This window comes from Equus caballus, chromosome 2 (assembly GCF_041296265.1).
Source record: "Equus caballus isolate H_3958 breed thoroughbred chromosome 2, TB-T2T, whole genome shotgun sequence".
NCBI lineage: Eukaryota > Metazoa > Chordata > Mammalia > Perissodactyla > Equidae > Equus > Equus caballus.
Genome location: NC_091685.1, coordinates 27,984,330 through 28,004,408, shown reverse-complemented (window position 1 = coordinate 28,004,408; position 20,079 = coordinate 27,984,330). Strand labels below are relative to the sequence as shown.

At 42.3% G+C, this 20,079-nt stretch overlaps 1 protein-coding gene across 2 annotated transcripts; it reads right to left on the bottom strand.

Annotated features, from left to right (window-relative positions):
• Positions 1–1,740: 1,740 nt before the first annotated feature.
• RPA2 (replication protein A2) lies at positions 1,741–18,635 on the bottom strand. Of its 2 annotated transcripts, none has more exons than XM_023635127.2 (9): positions 18,325–18,635; positions 17,995–18,101; positions 13,892–13,993; positions 13,648–13,761; positions 9,759–9,833; positions 9,136–9,252; positions 4,435–4,542; positions 3,894–3,988; positions 1,741–2,441 (listed from the first exon to the last, which is right to left on the bottom strand). In XM_023635127.2, exons 1-9 carry the CDS (start codon positions 18,335–18,337, stop codon positions 2,357–2,359), a joined length of 816 nt encoding a protein of 271 aa, XP_023490895.1. In that variant the 5' UTR covers positions 18,338–18,635; the 3' UTR covers positions 1,741–2,356. The 2 variants fall into 2 exon arrangements, with proteins under 2 accessions (XP_023490895.1, XP_070106341.1); XM_070250240.1 differs by having other exon boundaries at positions 18,270–18,462.
• Between the last annotated feature and the right edge of the window lie 1,444 nt (positions 18,636–20,079).

The following is a 20,079-nucleotide window of genomic DNA, read 5'->3' as shown; positions in this document are numbered from 1 at the left end:
AGAGCAGGGAGAAGCCCTGCAAAGGCCGGAGTTCCTTCTGTTGAGGAGCAGCCTGCCTGCGCTTGGCCCCACAGGCCTCTGCAGTGCTCAGAAACCACACAACTCCTGCGAGACTGTGTCAATGCTGAGACGGCGGGGAACTCAGCACCGCCGAGCAGCTGCTCTGTGCTCCTGGGAATGCTGAACCAGCAAATCCTGTGACAACAACCTCTTATTTTACTTTATAGTCCTAGTTTCAGTTTATTCCTATATTTACTTTATATTCCCAGACCAGTGGGCTGACAAAGTAGGTATTCCATAAATACTTGTTGAATTAATGAGTAAATAGTTTTTAATTGCTAAATCATCAAATTCAAAATCAAAAGAAAAAAGACTTCCCCCCAGAACCACTGCTATTGCTGTGCCCATCTGAGGGCACTGGTGTGATAACTAGAAAGAGATGTCAACCACTCATAAAAGTATCTTGTGCATTCTAAATTCAAATGTGTGATTTTTAAACCTGTTTGTGGCCACTGTCCTGAAGGAACTAATCGAGAATGGATGTGCTTGCAAATCAACATACTGGTTGACTGACTTTCAAGCATCAACACCGCTCCCCAGATGGGAAGGATTCTATATATACAAAATAACAGCCAGATTGTTGTTCTTTGTTAGAAACCAGAGGGGCGGGGCCTTTTCCACACAGCTGCCAGGAGATCTCATTTAGAAACAGATAAAGCAGTTATAGAATTTTTATTTGCATGTTACACCTCATTAACTTGTCTCAGAATTAGTTCTTTCATTTAAGACGTAGGCTACCTTCTGGAGTTGTCAAAAACATCTTTGAACTAGTTTCCTCTCCCACGAGAAGTGCAACTGATTAAGTTGGCCAAAAAATAGCTGTAGGCCTTTAGAGAGACTCATCTGAGGTCAAATGGTAGATATTCGATTCAGTTCCATGATTATACACTGCTATTCAAAATTAAGGGTTACTTTCTAATCCCTATTAATGGCAATGCTAGATGCTTTACAAATGTTATTTGATTTTCACAATAAACTATAAGGAAAGAACATTGTTCTCTTTTTTTTAAAGATTTGCACCTGAGCTAACATCTGTTGCCAATCTTCTTCTTTTTTTTTTCTTTCTCCCCAAAGCCCCCCCAGTACATAGTTGTATATTCTAGTTGCAGGTCCTTCTGGTTGTGGCCTGTGGGACACTGCCTCAGCATGGCCTGATGAGTGGTGCCACGTCTGCTCCCAGGATCTGAACCGGCAAAATCCTGGGCTGCTGAAGTGGAGGGTGTGAAGCCAACCACTCCGCCACAGGGCGGGCCCCCATTCTCTTTTCATAAATGAGGAAATGGAGGCTCTCAGAGCGAACATAGCCTGCTCAAGAGCCAAACTAAAAAGCGGAAAAGCCAGGATTTTAAATCCAAGTCAAACTATGCTGCACTGCCTCAGATGATAAAGTAATTATACCACCTTAAAAAGAAAAATTGGGGCCAGCCTGGTGGCGCAGCAATTAAGTTTGCACATTCCACTTCAGCGGCCAGGGGTTCGCTGGTTTGGATCCCGGATGCGGACATGGCACTGCTTGGCAAGCTATGCTGTGGTAGGCATCCCACGTATAAAGTAGAGGAAGATGGGCACGGATGTTAGCTCAGGGCCAGTCTTCCTCAGCAAAAAGAGGCGGATTGGCAGATGTTAGCTCAGGGCTAATCTTCCTCAAAAAGAAAAAGAAAAAAACATTTTCACAAGTTCTGCAATAATATAACTATTTTATTAAACATATGGATGTACTTATTCTGTACAAAACAGAACACTTCTTCCTCTCCTCTGCCCCCGAGGCCACCACTCTAGAACCTCATGTTCATAAAAACACACTTTCGGCAGCAGTCATGACAAGATGAAGGAAAGTGCAATTCTGAAAGTAACACCACATAACCAAAGTGGGGAACAAAAACAGGCAGAGGTTAGCAGGTTTCTTGGCTAGCTCACTGCTGACAGGCCCTAGTCCTGCTCATCTTCTCTCAATGGAAAACATTTTAGGAATCGAATTTCCGAGTGTTGTTTAAGTAACACTGCCTGACTCCTGGTAGCATCCCTCTTCCAATTCCATCTATCCTGATGCTGTAGAAATGGCTCATTTGTAACTTCTTTAAGAAATTCCACCTTGGTTTACATCCCTGTCAAGTGATCTCCCTTTGAGCTTCAAAACAAAAAGAGCAGTAAGTTTCAAAAGGATGTCAACTGAGACCTTTTACAGATGAAACCTACTTCCTAGAAGTCAATTGGTCAAACATACGCTCAGCTGGAGACAAGAGATTGTGAAAATAGGTCCAGCTGGAAAATATCTCAGGTACCCAATTAGATCCAGTTATTCTGCATCTGTGGATTTAAAATGATCATCATCCACAGTGGAATAGATGTGTCCCTCGTTGCTAAGAAAATCCACAGCTTGCCTAGAAAGAAGGAAAGAAAAGGGCTCATTTTCACTATTATTATTTTTTTCTTTAAAGATTGGCACCTGAGCTAACAACTGTTAACTATTGCCAATCTTCTTTTTTTCTTCTTCTCCCCAAAGCCCCCCAGTGCATAGTTGTATATCCTAGTTGAGTGCCCCTGGTAATGCTACGTGGGACGCCACCTCGCATGGCCCGACGAGCGGTGCCGTGTCTGCACCCAGGATCTGAACAAGCAAAACCCTGGGCCGCTGAAGTGGAGCATGTGAACCCAACCACTCAGCCATGGGGCCAGCCCAAAAGGCTCATTTTCAAACCAATGCAGAAGAAAGGAAATTGCCTTTTGGATATGGCCAAATATGCAAACTTCACTCACTTGCTCACTTTCTATCTTAGCTAAGAATTCACAGCCATTTTGCTCACAGAGGGCTCTTGTAAGGAGATATGCCAATAAAATTACAAAACTGAGGTGATCCAAGGAGAGAGAATGGCTATCAGGACCACCTTGGATCCCTCTCCTGAACTGTGCAAAGGCAAGACATTATGGCCTCCCTTAAATATCAGTCTAAGCAAATTGAAATAAGAATCTCAAGCTGTAGTCCAGCTGGCACATAAAATCTCCTAGGATAAACAGCGGTTACAGGTTCCCCTTCCCTACTCACCAACCCTCTAACTCCTCCTCGGGGAAGTTGTAGGAAGTAATGGAAAGCTCTTTCCAGAAATGGTATGACACCCTCAAACACTTCAAGGCCCTCAGGGTCAGTGTCAGTAGCATATTTAATAATGTAACAATTTAGAGAGTATCTACCATGTGACAGTGATTCTGTACCTCATTATCACTGCAACTCTGAGAAAGGAATAATACTCTCATTTTATAGAATCGGAAATGGAATTAGACCTCAGCATTTTTTTTCTATGTAGGCCTAGAACTGATACATACTAACAAATAACTATCACAAACACCACAAGGCACCGTTTCCTGGAATCACAAAGCCGCTTGTCTAACATGGAATCAGGACATGGATGTTGGAGGGACTGACTAATGGCTTCAGGTCCAGATAGCCTGAAGCACACAGCTCCACAGCAGGGACAGTAATGCCAATGGGACTATACACCTGAGGACCAGGAGCTAAGGCCCTTACTCCTCCAGACTAAACCCATAAGAAGTCAGATTTATCTAGTCAATTTTTGCTCAAAATCATATCCCTGCACATACTGGGATTTAGTATTTACTGAATGAAGAAATGAGTGAGTGATGTGGTGGGTAGCACCATCTTTGTGAGTCCTTTTTCTGTTTTTCCATGATTGAACAACTTCCCTTCTGTCAATAAGATGGCAGTTAACAGATGGTTTCCTTTTCTTTTTTTAACTCACTTCTCACTACCAGAAAACTCTGGTGAGGTGAAATGGGTACAATTTTGGAGCCCTGGCTGATGGAAACCGAATACTCACTTTATTGAGGCTACAGCCATGTGTTGGAGCTGGTTCTTGAGATCTTGAAAGTTTAATCCTTCAGGCCTTGGGCAAGCCTTAATCAAATTCAGCACCTAAAAATTTAAATCGAAAAGATTTTAGCAATTACTTTTGTTTTTTTCTTAAAGATTGGCACCTGAGCTAACATCTGTTGCCAATCTTCTTTTTTTTCCTTCTTCTCCCCAAAGCCCCCTGGTACATAGTTGTATATTCTAGTTGCAGGTCCTTCTGGTTGTGCTATGTGGGATGCCGCCTCAGCATGGCTTGATGAGTGGTGCCATGTCCGTGCCCAGGATCCAAACCAGCGAAGCCCTGGGCCGCTGAAGCGCAGCGCACGAACTTAACCATTTGGCCACAGGGCCGGCCCCTGAGCAACTACTTTAAATCAGCTCCCTATGTAATCTGAGTCCCTTTATAAGAAAGAAATGAGTTGGGTACTTAGCCTTAGAATCATTAAGGAAGTAACAAATTTAGGATTGTCTGTGTTTTGCATTTCTGGAATCACTCAGTGTTTATTTACCTGGTTTTGGGCCACAGTGAGGCCATTTGCTGGCATGAGGCTATTCCCACCAAAGTTTCCTGCTTCCCCCATTCCTGGATTGCTGATAGATGCTCTCCCTGCTGGGGGCTGAATTAAGAAAGAAGTTCACAACATTAGAAAATTCACCAATTTAAACACAGTCCTTGCTATTTTAAATAGCTTGTTAATGAGCTGCTTATAAAAAACAATTCAAGCAGTTTTCCCAGTAACGATTGCTTACATCGGAAGGGACGGCTATAATCTAATAAGTACTTCAACAGAAGTTAAAGTAATCCTCTGAAGCACATGATAGCAAACAGAGAGAAAAGTCCCTCCTGGCTTCTTCTTTTCTTTGTGATGTGAGAGGAACCAGAGGAAAATTAGCACTGAGAAGAAAATTACCCAGAGATCTGCTATAATTGTATCTATCCTTGGTGCTTAATCACTCAAGCATTTTACTGAGTGTCACCTAGGCATGAAGCATTACAGGGAGAGAAAAGAAGACAGTTCCCAATCACCCTCTCTTTTCTCTTTTTACCACCAAATTTCTAAAAATAATAGGCTATAATTACTGTTTTCATTTCCTTTCTCCTTAGTCACCCCTCAGCCCCCCACTACAGTCACACGCCACATAACGACGTTTTAGTCAACAGCAGATCATATCTATGACAGTGGTCCCATAAGATTAGTACTGCACAGCCTCAGTGTGCAGGAGGCTGTACCATCCAGGTTTGTGTTAAGTACACTCTACAACGTTCCCACAACACCACAATCACCTAACGATGCATTTCTCAGATCGTACCTCCATTGTTAAGGGACAGACACATGACTGTATCTGGATTCTCCCCAAACACAGCTCTGAAACTGTTCTCACCAAAGTCACCAATGACTTTTCAAGCAACACACCCAACAGTCTCTTTTGGTCCTGATAACACTTGACCTCTTAGAAACAAACAGTGCTGACCCGTACACTTGAAAGGTACCCCTCCCTAGGTATCTTGATACCATATTCTTCCAGTTCTCCCCTGACCTCTCAAACTACACCTTCTCAGTATCCCCTTATTAACCTTTTCTTCTACCTGTCTCCCAAAAGGCTGACAGCTCTCCTAGGATTTCATCCCAGACCTCCTCCCAGGCCACAAATCCTTGTTCCCAGCCATCTACCAGACCCCTCCACCTAGATATCTCACACACTTCAAAAAATTTAATTCCCGGGGCCGGCTCCGTGGCTGAGTGGTTAAGTTTGCGCACTCCGCTGTGGCGGCCCAGGGTTCAGATCCTGGGCACGGACATGGCACCGCTCGTCAGGCCACGTTGAGGCGGTGTCCCACATCCCACATCCCACAACTAGAAGGACCTGCAACTAAGATATACAACTATGTACGGGGGGCTTTGGGAAGATAAAGTAGAAAAAAAAAAAAAAAAAGATTGGCAACAGTTGTTAGCTCAGGTGCCAATCTTTAAAAAAAAAAAAATTTAATTCCCTCCCCAAACCTGCTCGCCCTGCTACATTCCATCTCAATTAGTAAACCCAACCCCAATCCTGCAGACTTCAGTCATCTGTGAGTCTCCTTTCGCTCACCTTCCACAATCTATCACCACAGCCTACTGACACAATCCTCAGTGCAGCTCAAGACGACCTCATCACCCCAGACCGGTATCTCAGCTGCTAGTCTCTCCTACTCCAATCAAGCCTCCTCACTGCTCCCAAGTCAACTCTGATCGCGTCACTCTTTTGCCTAAAAGCTTTCAGGTGGCTCCCCCTGCCTGTGAAAATGATATAAAACTCCTAGACATTCAAGATCTGCCAGAACTAGATGTCAGAATCTGTATTTTATTCTTGACCACTCCTTTCCAACACACTTTACTCCCCAGCTGCACTTGGACTTCTTTCCATCCACAAACAGGCTTCTGACCTGAACATGTTGTTCCCTGTCTGGAATGCTCCTCCTCTCATCTGCCTGGTAAACACTCTTCTCAACCTTTAAGGCCCAATTTAATTGCACTGCCTTTGTAAAGCTTTCTCTGACATTCCCCAAGCCAAGTTAGTCACGTTCTTCATTCTTGGCTCTCACAGCATTTGGCCCATTCCCTCACATAGCAGCCACCACACTGTGTGCTTGTCACTTTCCTCCACAAGCCCCTCCATCTTTGCACAGTGCCTGCTGGACAGTATGTGCTCAATCAATGTTTAATCTATTAAACTAAATAAATAAAGATGGCAGAAGATCAAATATGTTAAGTACTCATATCTTTTAAGACTTGTTTTAGGCATCACCTCCTCCAGGGGGCCTTTCTTGATGTCCAGGTCAGGACAGGAAACCCTTCTCTGTGGTTCCCTGCTTTCACTGCTTAAGTGATCTGAACTCCCAATGCTTAACAAAAACTCTTTCAGAGAAAGGACTGTTTTATTTACTCCTCAATATAATTGTCTATGTTCCCAGTTTCACCCTAACTCCCAGTTTACTCCCTAACCACCCATTCTCACTTTAAAACCATTTTTATAACATTTGATACATACATATATGTTATGAAGTATAGCAATAAAAAAATACCCCAAACTTTCTAACCAATCCTATTCTTTTTAACTCACTTTCCCCCTATCTTCTACCGAAGCCTTTCTTCTGAAGATCCGTGTTCCCAAATCCAATAACAGACCTTTCTCATCATCTTACTTGACTTTTAGGCAGCATTCTACAATTGATCTCCACTCTCTCCTTCTTAAAATACTCTTTTCAGAATATTCTACAGAATCACATTTCCTGGTTTTCCTCCTGCCCAACAGGCTTCTTTTTTGACTTTCACTGGTTCCTGTCCTGCTTCCAGACTTCTAAAGGTTAGCGTGTCCTGGAGCTCGCATCTCTGACCTCCTTAACTCCGTGGTTATCTCATCTGAGGCTTTCAATATCACCTAGACAACAATGACTCCTGAAGTTCTCTCTCTAGCCCTGACCTCTCCCTTGAGTCTCAGCTTTATATATCCAACCGTCCATTCTGTTCCCCATGTGGATATCTAACTAGTATCTTACACTGTCCAAGACAGAATGCTGGATTTTACCCTCCAAACCTGCTAGGTTCATCTAGTCGCTCAACTTCCAAACCAAGGAGTCATTTTTGAACCCTCGCTTTTCTTTATATCCTCTATCTAACCCACCAATAAGTCCTGTCAGCGCTACCTTCAAAATATATCAGTCTAACCACTCCTTTATCCCAGCTGCTGCTACTATTCCCCTGAATTATTTTATTTTTTAAAGATTTTATTTTTCCTTCTCCCCAAAGTCCCCCGGTACATAGTGGTATTATTTTTAGTTGTGGGACCTTCTAGTTGTGGCATGTGGGATGCCACCACAGCATGGTTTGATGAGCGGTGCCATGTCCGCACCCAGGATCCCAACCTGTGAAACCCTGGGCCACCAAAGCAGAGTGTGAGAACTTAACCACTTGGCCATGGGGCCAGCACCCCCCCACCCCCCGAATTACGTCTGTTGCTATTCTTGGTGCCTCAGTCTAGTCTCAATACAGTAGCCTGAGTGAGCTTTTTAAAAGGTAAATCAGACCATGTCACTCCCTAGTCAAAACCTTCTACAGGTTTAGTATCAATTAGAAAAGTAATCTTTACTATGGCCTACAAAGCCCTACATGATCTGGGTCCTGCTTCCTTGCCTACATCTCTCTACCATTTTCCCTGTCATTTGCTTTACTCCAGACACTCTGCCCTTCTCACTGGCCTCAGGTATATCAAGCTTCTTTCAGCCTCACAGCTTCTAACTTTCTGTTCCCTCTGCTTACAGTTTTCTTCTCCTATCTAAAATTGTACCATTCTTATTCCTTCCATCACTCTTTTCTCCCATTCTGCTTATACTTATTTCAGAGCAACTATAACTACCTAAAACTATATATTTGTTTTCTTGTTTATTGGCCATTTTTCTCAAGAATGTAAGTTTGAAGGCAGACGCTTTATCCATCTTGTTCACTGCCGTATTCCAAGAGCCTTAAATAATGACTGGCACATACCAGGCTCAGGAAATATTTTTTAAATGAAGGAATGAATGAATTTATCTCTGTATCCCCAGTGCTTAACAAAGCACTTGGCACAGAATAGGATACAACAGCATCCTAAATGGCTCATCAGTTCTCTAGTCTCTACTACTGTAACCAATCTTCCACCTTACCACCAGAATCATCTAAAAACATTCTAATACAAGAATCAACAAACCCTTTATATGGTCCTAGATGGACTTGCCAAATTAAATCATACAAAAGAAAATAATGTTGAGAAATCTTAATATGAAGCAAGAAATATAATTTCAGAGACAAAATAATGGTGCATAATTTTTCCTATTTAGCCAATAGGTTGGAAGGAAAGCAGCAAAAGGCTGTCCTAGTTGGGGTTTTTCTCTGAATATGGACTGACAATCCTGGAGCTAAAAACTCAGCCTATGCGCCTACACTTAAGGGTGTCTTAAGCCTCAGCCATTCATGCCACTGGGTTCAGAGGAACGTGTAATCCTAATAGAAAGATGAGTGCTTCATTTGGAATAAAATAACACAGTAAAACTCATGAAGAAAATGTTCTAAGGACTGAGTGATGCCTTTCTTCTGGCTTGATCTTCAAAATGTCTAGGAAATCAAAGTCAGAGCACAGACACTATCTATGTTCTTCCAGGAAAGAGAAAAAACTATGAGAGGGAAGCTGCTCACCTGGCTGTTAGCTTTGTTCAGCATCATGTGTGCATTGACTACTTCCAGAATATGTGTGGTGAACTCATTCATATCCTCCAGGGGCATGATCTTAAAGGCGACCAGACTTTTTTTGTTCTATTAAAACAAAGAGAAAATTGTGAATAAAGGATGAGCACATTCAAGTCAATTTCAGATCAAAACACTGTGGCTCTTTTCTTGGTTAAAATATTTTGCCAACGTGGGGAAAATGTGTTATATATACTTAAAATTTTTAACTCAACATTAATCCAAGTATAGTCAATAATGGAAGGAAAAAAGCAAAACTGGCTCAGAGATCAATGACTTCCCCAAGGTTAGACAACCAAGCAGAGTCTAGTTTCCAGACTCCAAATCTACACCTAATAGACGTTACAGATGGCAACTATGGGCAGAGATCCTGCTCTTTCTCTACATTCTGTTAGTCTTATGTTAAGGTAAAAACTCATTATTTCCTTTTGAAGAAGAGAAAAATGAAATAACTTCAGTGTAACTCCTACTGAACATAAAGACTTCATCAAGTCTTCAGTATCCTAAACTCAGGCATGAATCCAGAAATCACTTCATACAAATACATTTTAACTGTTATTTTTTTCCGACTTTACCTGAAAAGATCTCAGATGGCCAGCTACTTTCACATACGTTTCTGGAGGAACCACAGCGTTTTCCCCACTGGTATCCTAAAAGATAAAATACACACATAGCAAGGTTTTAGTGATGCTGGTAAAAGACTCTTTAGAATTTCTAAATTACGTATAGAATAAGAAAGTTATAAAGTAAGAGAGCTAAAGGATTCTAATATGGCACTAATTAGTTTGCTCTGCCTTTTAGAATTTACTTTTTTATAACATCAGAAAACAGAATTAAAATCTCTATAGGTAATGTCTACTTCCAAAGTCCTATGCTATACACGTTATCAAAAAAGCAAACAATTATGGGACTCTCATTCAATGCTCTTAGGCACACAACTTTCTGGTGGATGTACTTACCAGCATAGCAATTCTACTTTTAGGAATTTACGGAAATAATTAAGAACATGTATTAACATTTAGCTTTAAGAATATTTATATGGCATAATTTAGAGCATTAAAAATTTTAAAACAACCTAAATATCCAACAGGTACACTTTCAAATAATGGCATACTTCACACCTTTGTAAATGATAATGTAGGATTCTATTTATTGTCTGGGAAGATCAGATGTAACACATAAAAAAAGCTGGTTTCCCATATGGGGGAAAATACAAACCAAAATGCTAATGGTTAACTGGGATACTTACAAATGATTTTAATATTTCTTTTTGAGTTCTCTAAAATGTGTACATATTATTTATAAGAAAAATATATAAGCTGAGTCTTAGTTCTTTTCTGATTATAAAACACAATTATAAAAAACTAGAAAATAAAATATATGTATTTAAAAATTTTTAAAAACCCAATCCTATCACCTGGAGACCAACTTTTTTTTTGCATTTCACTCTACTTATCTATTATTTTCCATAGCTGACTCTATACCACAGATAAAACTTTATATTTCCACATAGAACATTTTAAAACCACTTGGAAAAAGCAAAGCTGGATCCATACTTCTCTCATTTTACCAAAAAATATTCTTAATAGATCAAAGACTTTATTAAAAAAAAGGAAACCATAGAAATAATAGAAAACACAAACAATTAAAAAAAATAATTTGAGACTAGGAAAAGCTTTTCAAAGTTAAAAGACAAACTAGAGAAATTTTTTGTATAATTATGATAAGTTACTATTTTTCAAGCCATTACAAACAAAACTAAACAAACAAGCACTCCTGGGGGTGGGGGAATCAAAGGACTGAAAGACAATTTACGAAAACCCCAAAAATTAACATTTAGTAAAAAAAAAAAAAAAATCAATCTAAAACCAAAGAAATCCAAATAAAAAGAATGAGAAAATTCTCACTGACAAGACTATTTTTCAAACTATCATATAAAATTGAAGATTCACAAAACCCACTGTTAGAAAGGGTGTGAGAACTAACTGGACACTCTCATTCACTAATGAAGTAGAAATTGGTACCTTTTCGGAAGGCAGTAAAAAATGTAAAAATGTAAATGTAAGACTGAAAAATGTACGATGGAGATTTAAAGCTAGAAAACCTAGTTTCAAAGAATTCATCTTAAGAAGATTATCTCATAATCATGGCGAGACATACACAAAGATACTCACTGGGGCATTGTCTATGATAGCAAATGATCAGAAACGAGCTTAATGCTACCTCCTTAAGTCTACTATTAAATAAAGGATGATGTAGCCTTATGATGGAATAGGCAGTTACTAAAAATGATGATGTAAATCTCTATTTATTGATGTTAGGAATCAGTTCCACAAGACAGTTTTGAGTGAAAAAAGCAGATTGTAGAGCAGTTGCATACCATATCATCCTTTATGTAAAACTGTATGCATATATCTGTACGTGCAGATGCGCAGAGAGAAACATCTGAAAGGGTATTTACCAAAATGTGTTATAACAGTAGTCATCTCTGGGATGTGGGATTTCAGGTGATTTTTAAATGTTTTATTAGTAAGCATGGTACATTTTATGTGAACGTGTAGTATAAGGCATCTGTAGTAGCTATCTTTCCACTTGATGGCAAAGACTGTGTCTTTTTCATTCTTTGCATACATGAAACCAAGCACAGTCTGGTTCAGAATCGGTACTCCAAAAATAATTGCTGAATGAATTATCCTGTATTTTTCTAAGAAACTAAAAGCAAAGAATGCATAATGACTAAGCCATTCCTCCGCAGATGACTTGTGGTTCTTGAAGTAAAAAGAGCACGCAAAATGTTTATTATCCAAATTTTGTGTAATGAATGTATTTTGCAAACAACATGAAAGACCAAGAGTCCTTCCGCCCAATTAAAAAATAAAAAGGAGAATCGATTAGTGGTTACCAGAGGGGAAGGGGATTGGGGCGGGGGACAAAAGGGGTAAAGAGGCACATATGTACGGTGACAGATAAAAATTAGACTATTGGTGGTGAGCACAATGCACTCTATACAGAAATTGACAAATAATAATGTACACCTGAAATTACACAATGTTATAAACCATTATGACTTCAATAAAATAACTGGAAAAAAAGGGCACATGGTAGAAAGCAAATAAATATAAATAATTCTGAATCAGTAAACACAAATTTAAAAACAGGATAAAAAGCATATATTTCCTTTCAGTCAATTTTTCTCCGTGTTTATATAAACTCATATACAAGCTGTTTTGCAAAAACACGGTCATACCATGCATACTACCTCATAACATGCTCTTTTCCTCTCAATAATTTATGGTAGACACTGTGACAATGCATACATTCATCATTTGCAGTACTTCATAAATATACCACGGTTTAATTAATAATACTCTATTGCTAGCATTCTGAGATTGCTTTCTTCATCATTATAAACACAGCCATGTGTTGCTTAATGATGGGGACACCTTCTGAGAAATGCGTCATTAGGCCATTCCCATCATTGTGCGAACATCAGTGTACTTACACAAATCTAGATGGCATAGCCTACTACACACCTAGGCTGTATGGTACTAATCTTAGGGGACCACTGTTGTACACACACTCTGTCAATGACTGAAATGTCGTTATGTGGCGCATGACTGTGATGCCATGATCAACATTCTTACAACCGAATCTTTGCATGTCTTTCAATATTTCCTTAATGCAAATCTCCAGCAGTGGAGTGCTAGGTCAATATTTTTGATGGATGATTTTGATCATTGGCTGTTTTCTGAGAAAGGTTATACCAATTTATAGTCATACCATCAGGGTAGGATGGTATCTACTTCCTTAGACAAACAGGAACAAATCATTTAACAAATATTTAAGCATGAGAGGCACTATGCCAGCTACTGTTCTCACCAGAAGTGGACATTATCATTCTTTTTTTTCCTTTGCCAACTTAAAAATGGTATCTTAATGTTTATTAAACCTGCTTTTGTTATTGTTGTTATAATCTGCATTTCATCTTTTATGAATTACCTGTGTATCTTCTTTGCCCATTTTTCTAAGGTGCAGTTGCTTTTTTTTTTTTTTTTTGCTTTGTAACAGCTTTTATTAATTAAAAATTTTAAATGTTTGTAACATGTTACAAAAATTTTTCCCATTCACTTAAACAGTATTTACTGAGGGCTACTATGTAACGCGCACTGTCCTATGTGCTGGGGAAACAGTGGTGACCAAATAAAAATCTTTGTTCTCACGAAGTTTACATTCTAGCACCTCCTGTCACTTGCCTTTTGTTTATAGTATTTTGGGATCTTTAGAAGGTTTTAAATTTTTATGAAATCAAATGTATAAACCTTTCATTTTAGGGTTTCTGCCTTTGATGTCTTGCTTACGTATTATTTTTATAGTAAGGAAAACTTTTAAAAAGTATGACTAAAAAAGTTCGACATCTCCAAAGTCCCAAAGTAACCCCACCCTAATTTAAAAACAAACGCTTACATCTGTGTCAACCCACTGGCGAACATCCATGGGTGCAGCTGTCATGTCATCTATCTTGTAAACGATGTTGGTTGGAGCTTTCTCCGCATGTCTGATTATACCCACAATAGTGACCTAGATCAGAAGAAAAAAAAAGTCTGGTTTTCCTGGAAACCAAAGCAACATTTATGTATCTTTAAACGAAGTAAGTTTTATTTCATTCTTCATATGATTAAGTGACTCTTCCACAAATTATTTTACACACCTGTGAAATCTCTACATTCCCAATTTTGAACGCTTCATCAATCAGAGTGGCAGAAAGCAGCTGAGATATGGTACAGGGTACAATGTGCTGGGCACGGGCTCTCTGAAAAGAAAAAGTACGCATAAATTCAATTAAGAAAATAGTAACTATAACTCATTTATCAGTGCTATGTGCCAAGCACTTTACATATATAACACTGAATCTTCAAAATGAACCTCATTATCCTTGCTTCACAGAGATGGAAACCAGGCTCATATAGCTAATAATAATGCCACACTTGAGAATTCAAAGTCAGTTTGTCTGACTCCAAAGCTCCCGATGAATGGGTGAGTCTGTGTGGCACTAGGGACGAGTCAAAATGAGAAGGCAGAGTAGGCACAGCATAAGGAAGGGTGACCCGTCTCCAGACCTTCAAAGAGGAAACTCGTTGAAGGTAAGCTGGAGCTGGCGGTTCAGGTGCCGGATGAGATGATAACTGGAAAGGGTGTAAGCAATGGCCAGCAGAGGCAGCACTCTGGAGTTGCTCTAAGTCTTGTGATAAAAAGTTAGAGGCACAGTTCCTTTAGGACAGATGTTCTGACAATTAGATAGAAGTCCTGGGGGAAATGGGACAAATGCTCAGCCACACTGGACATCTTGAGGGAAGGGACAGGATGTGATGGGCAGAAGAGTGTCTAGAGGACACTCAAATCACATCCTAAAGCAGCCTACCAACAGTGCAGACTCATACTGTTGCCTACCACTGGCCAGGGGCTGTCTAGGTGACATGAAGATAAGAAAAACAGGATAGGATTTGTCCTCAACACATTCCTAACCAAAGGGAGGTACAAATGTAAGTAACAAACCTGGTCTTGACACACTATGGATGAGATGCGCTATGTGATATCTCAGAAATTTTCTTCTGTGAGGAAGATTGGCCCTGAGCTAACGTCTGTTGCCAATCTTCCTCTTTTTGCTTGAGGAAGATTGTCCCTGAGCTAACATCTGTGCCAATATTCCTCTATTTTATGTGGGATGCCACCACAGCATGGCTTGACAAGCAGTGCTAGGTCTGTGCCTGGGATCTGAACCTCTGAACGCTGGGCCACCGAAGCGGAGTGCCCAAACTTAACCACTATGCCAGTGGGCTGGCCCCTTACAAAAATTTAATGGTCCTTTTGAGAAGAGGGAGCATTAGGGCTGTACTCTGAAGCATGAAAATTGTGACAGTAAAAAAACAGTGGGTAAGGAATGGACATCAGAGGCTGAGGCCAAGTGCGTATCCCCACAAACTCAGAGAGAGAATATGTACAAGGCAGAAAATGCATGGTGGATTGAAGATTAGAGTTCTTCCCGTCAGAAATCAACATGAAGCAACTCAATAGCTGTTCTGTAAGACGGAACATAGTAGACTCTTGGCCTTCATGGATTTAACAGTCGCAGTTTTGCCCTGAAGGTCCACAACACTAGCAACATTTCCCACTGCTGAAGCATCATTGTGAACGGTGAGCGCTGCAACGCTGGTATAAAGTAAGCCCAGCCAACCACCAGTGCAGGTCACAAAAGGCAGCAGCCATGCTTGGGGGTTAAGATTACGGCTCTACCACTCAGGAGCGATGTGTTCATGTCATGTTTCTCAACTCGTCTGGACCTGTTTCCTCACCTGTAAAACTAGGAATGATAAAATCATTATGAAAATTAAATATACGGTGAAGCACCTAGAATACTACCTGGCACACTGCAAGCACTCAATAAATGTCAGCAATTACGATGCCAGCTATTGGTCCTCACCCTTTACATCTGCAACAGCTTTTAATAAGGATGCAAAGGAATCAACTGTTTTTCACCTTTACTTTATGGTACTTTATATGTGAAGTTAATGCTATATTAGTATTTCTAGATTTAAAATTTGCTGAAGTCCCATGTTCTCGCTCTCATTCTCTACGATATACTGTTTTCGCCTATCACAGGTTAGATTTTCATTGTATTTTCAGCATAGGAAAACTAAGAACGACTATGGTTAACAGGAGCAAGAACAATGGCTTTGGAGGCAGACAGTCCTCGAGAGCTGTGTTCAAATCCCGGCTCCACGGCCTTGGACACAGCACCATCTCTTCTGCAAAATGAGGATATCCACCTTTCAAATTGTAAACGAAACACACAATGTATATAAAAACGCTAACGCCAATCTCTACAGGTAGTACGTGTTCAACAAATATTACTCCTCAGCTAAGAAAGTTACATTTAATGACAGGTGTTAGTAGGACCTTCAAATTCATCTCAAATCAGAGATACCTTCTTTTGAAATGAGCACCTACTACATGCCAGGAACGGATTGCACGGAGATCCTGGTTTGTTCCAAAGAGATTCAGAGAGTGTGCCAGCACAAGCATGCTTAATTTTGAAAAAACTTTTTTTCTAGCTGACTGTGAACCAGAGGCTACTCTGACAGTGCTGTATGAAACCGCCATTTTTATAGGTAGAAAAATGCTCAGTACTGGGAATTTCACATGGTTCAATAGAATATAATAGGTTTGTAGTGGATAGGAAACATTTTAGATAAGGCGTTTATCTCATTTACTGTGGAAAAGGCACTAGATTTAAAAACAAAAAGACCTGGGTTTGAATCTCCAGCTTATAACCATCACTGTTGTCTGAAAAGCTGTCTTAATACACAGCCCAAGCTAGGGATCCTGGGATAAAAATTCTAACCACTGGAAGGAAGAAAAATAGTTAAGCTTAGGGAGAAAAGATGAGAACCAGTTATCTTTTGCTTTCTCTTCACAACCTCAAGGAAGACAACGTTAGAGGGCTGGAGCCTCCTCTAGTCTTCCTGGGAAAAGGAAAACTACAATATGGGGCTGGCCCCGGGGCCTAGTGGTTAAGTTCATGCACTCTGCTTCAGTGGCCCGGGGATCACAGGTTTGAATCCTGGGTGCAGACCTACAGACCGCTCATCAAGCCAGGCTGTGGGGACATCCCACATATAAAATAGAGGAAGACTGCCACAGATGTTAGCTCTGGGCCAATCTTCTTCACCAAAAAAGAAAGAAAGAAAGAAAGAAAACTATTCTAGAGAGAAGAAACTGCTCATCAGACTTTGGGTTTGCTCAGCATCACAGGTGCACTGTCTGGTTCCAGCTACTTACCAGCTATGCAAGCTCAAGCAGCCCCCTCATCTCCCTGAGCCTCTGTTGTGCAACCGAGTAAACAATCAATACCACATGGGATTATACGAAACAATTTAGACGAAAAACATAAAGCAACGTCCAAACGTGGGAATTATCAATGAATTCCTTCCCACCAGCACACGCCCACGAATTAACAGTTTAGGAGAAAGCGTATCACTGTACACACGCGGAACCCGTGGATACTGAATCCTCACACGGCATGTGACTGACACCCAAGGAGAAGGCAGATCCACCCGTCTTTAAAGGAGGAAACCATCAGCAGTTGTTAATGCAAACTCCCTTCTGAGAGCGCGAACACCGAGCGTTTGGACAGCCTTTTACCGATCACTTTCCTACCCGCTCCTTTCCTCAGAACCCTCAGAGCCACCCCGCGACGGGAGTCGTTCCAGCACCGCCGTCAGACGACAAAGACCACGGGCCACACGGTTCAAGCCGCTTCAGCGAAGCCACGCCACCGGTTAAAGCGCAAAGCCGACTCGGGACCCGCTGTTCTGGCTCCAACGCTCGTGTTCTTTTTATTTTGTTTATTTTCGTGTTCTTTTTAACAAAAGTACCTGGGATCATTACTGAAAGTGACTCTGGGGCACTTTATACATATCTGAAGTCTCCCAACAGCCCTGAAGGGTGTATCACGGATCCCGTTTAGCAGGCGCAAAACTGACTCCCAAGAGGGCTGGGGACCGTGTGCAACGAGAGGACTCACTAGCCGTCCCGGTAAATTTCCACACGCGGCCGGGCGAACGCGGATGCGAACCCGGGGCCGACGCCACTCCCCCCGCGTCCGGCACTGCACGGGAGGACGCGGGGAGCCCACGGCAGGTGGGCGCCGGCCCGGGCCGCGCTCAGCACCCTCGGCCGCCCGGGCGTCCTCGCACGGCGGAGGCGGGAGGTGCGGGACGGGGTGAAACGGGACCAAGCGCTCTCCCAACTCACCGATTTCTTCTCGGCCTGAGAAGGGGTCGGCGAGCCAAAGCCCCCCGGCGACTGCGTGTAGCCGCCGGCTCCCCCGTAGCTGGAGCCGCCGTAGCTCTCAAAGCCACCTGGTTTCAAACGACAACAGTGTCGGTAACCGCGCCGCTTCCCAGGACTCCGACGACTCCAGGGCGCCTCAGGCCTCGCCCCTCCCACCTCTCCCGGCGTCGCCCGGCCTGGCCCACCACCCTCCCCGGCCCCACCCGCCGCGCCGCCCGCCCGTCCCCCACCCCCACCCTTTCGCTACGTCCTTCCTGCGACTCTATCCTCCTCCGCCCCACTCATCATTACTATTGAACATCATGACCACGACTCCTCAGGAAAGAGGCCCAGAAGGTTCCGGCCTGGAGGGTTCGCCGGACACCTCAGAAACCCGTCGCCCCTGCCGCTGTATCTACTTTCCGCTGGCGCCACAAACTCCTTCCCGCGAAAGACGAAGCCAATCAGCGCCCAGAAGGCTTCTCGCTTCAGCCAATCAATGCTCACGAATCCTACGCTCTTTCCGGTCTTCTCTCGTCACGCTCCTGAAAATACGCACTCTGCTCCCACCAGGGCCGGACGCCTCTGCGGCCATCTTTATTAAGGGCAAAACAAGCGGCACCAACGGAAGCAAGGAGCGGCAAGATGCTGATTGGGTGGTGTCTCAAGAAAACAACCAATCAAAACACTACTTCCGCATCTCGGCCCATGTAATCCCACCCCTGTCAAGTGAGTGACACCTGACATCACTTCCTTCGTTGGGCGTCCTCCTGTTCCCGCCGAACTCTTTACCAATCAGACGACGCCTTAATCTAAAGGGCTGTAGTAGAGATCTTGCTTCGGCGTCGCCGCCCGGCAGTCGCGCTGCGTTTGCGTATCCCAGGAATGCGCTGTGCTAGCCTCACCGCGCTTCGTGGAATTGCTTGTTCCTTTCCGTAAGGAGCCAAGTTGTTTTCTTGTATCCGCATCTCCTGGTCCGGATTTTCCCCAGACAGGTTGCAAGAAACCTACTCCGTTTTCCCCAGACGGCCTTTCACAAGATCTGTGGATTCCCCCGCCCCCCCACGCAGTCTAATCCAGCTGCGCATCCTCCGTTGCTTCCCCTGTGCTTCATATCCCGTGGTTGTGCCCCTCCTATGCAAAGTAGAACACGTCTGTCTGTCCCTTGCCCTAAATACTACTCCTGTAGATTGTTAGACTCCCTTTCCCCGCATTTATTAACAAAGATTTATTGATGCGTCTTTTGTTGCAAGTTCTCTGTGCTGGCCACTGAGATTCAATTGTAAATAAGATAGACATGGTCCCTGGGCTCCTGGACCATTTTTCTTTTCTTTTTCTAAAGCTGCAGGCACTATCTTAAACACTTTACATTTATTAACTCAATCCTGTGAGGTAAGTAAGTACCGTTATTACCCCCATTTTACAGATCCGGAAATGGAGGCACAGACAGGCTGTTGTGGGAATCTGCATTCAAGCCCAGGAAGTCTGATTCCATCAACCAGTATAGTTACTATACCTTCTTGAACATCCTGGAGCAGGGTCACAAACTCAAATGATAACTTGGGTCAGGCAGGAAAACTAAATGTGGTGGGTTGGATAACAGGGAAAATGATTTTACTTTTTTCCCCACAGTAAGAAAAACAACCCCACAAACATAATGGTAAATAGTAACTGACGGGCCAGCTCCTTGGCCGAGTGGTTAAGTTCATGTGCTCCGCTGCGGCAGCCCAGGGTTAGGATCCTGGGATCGGACATGGCACTGCTCGTCAGGCCATGTTGAGGCGGCGTCCCACATCCCACAACTAGAAGGACCTGCAACCAAGATATACAACTATGTTGGGGGGAGGGGTGTGGTTTGGGGAGATAAAGCAGGAAAAAAAAAAAGTTCTCTGTCTTTGAAACAAAAAATAGTAACTGACATAGAGAACATGGACTCAGTGTTGCCAGGTCACCTAAGTTTTTTTAGCAGATACCAGAAATCTGAATTTTTATGTAAAGATTTCTGAATTTTTCTTTTGGTGAGGAAGATTGGCCCTGAGCTAACATCTGCTGCCAATCCTCCTCTTT

What these genes read in the sequence shown, in the direction of transcription:
- RPA2 (XM_023635127.2), bottom strand. An exon ending in TGAACAAAGCTAACAGCCAG is followed by an intron (nt 4,543 to 9,135) that starts GTGAGCAGCTTC and finishes TTCTTAATTCAG; the next exon opens with CCCCCAGCAGGGAGAGCATC. An exon ending in TCACTGTGGCCCAAAACCAG is followed by an intron (nt 3,989 to 4,434) that starts GTAAATAAACAC and finishes TTAAATTTTTAG; the next exon opens with GTGCTGAATTTGATTAAGGC.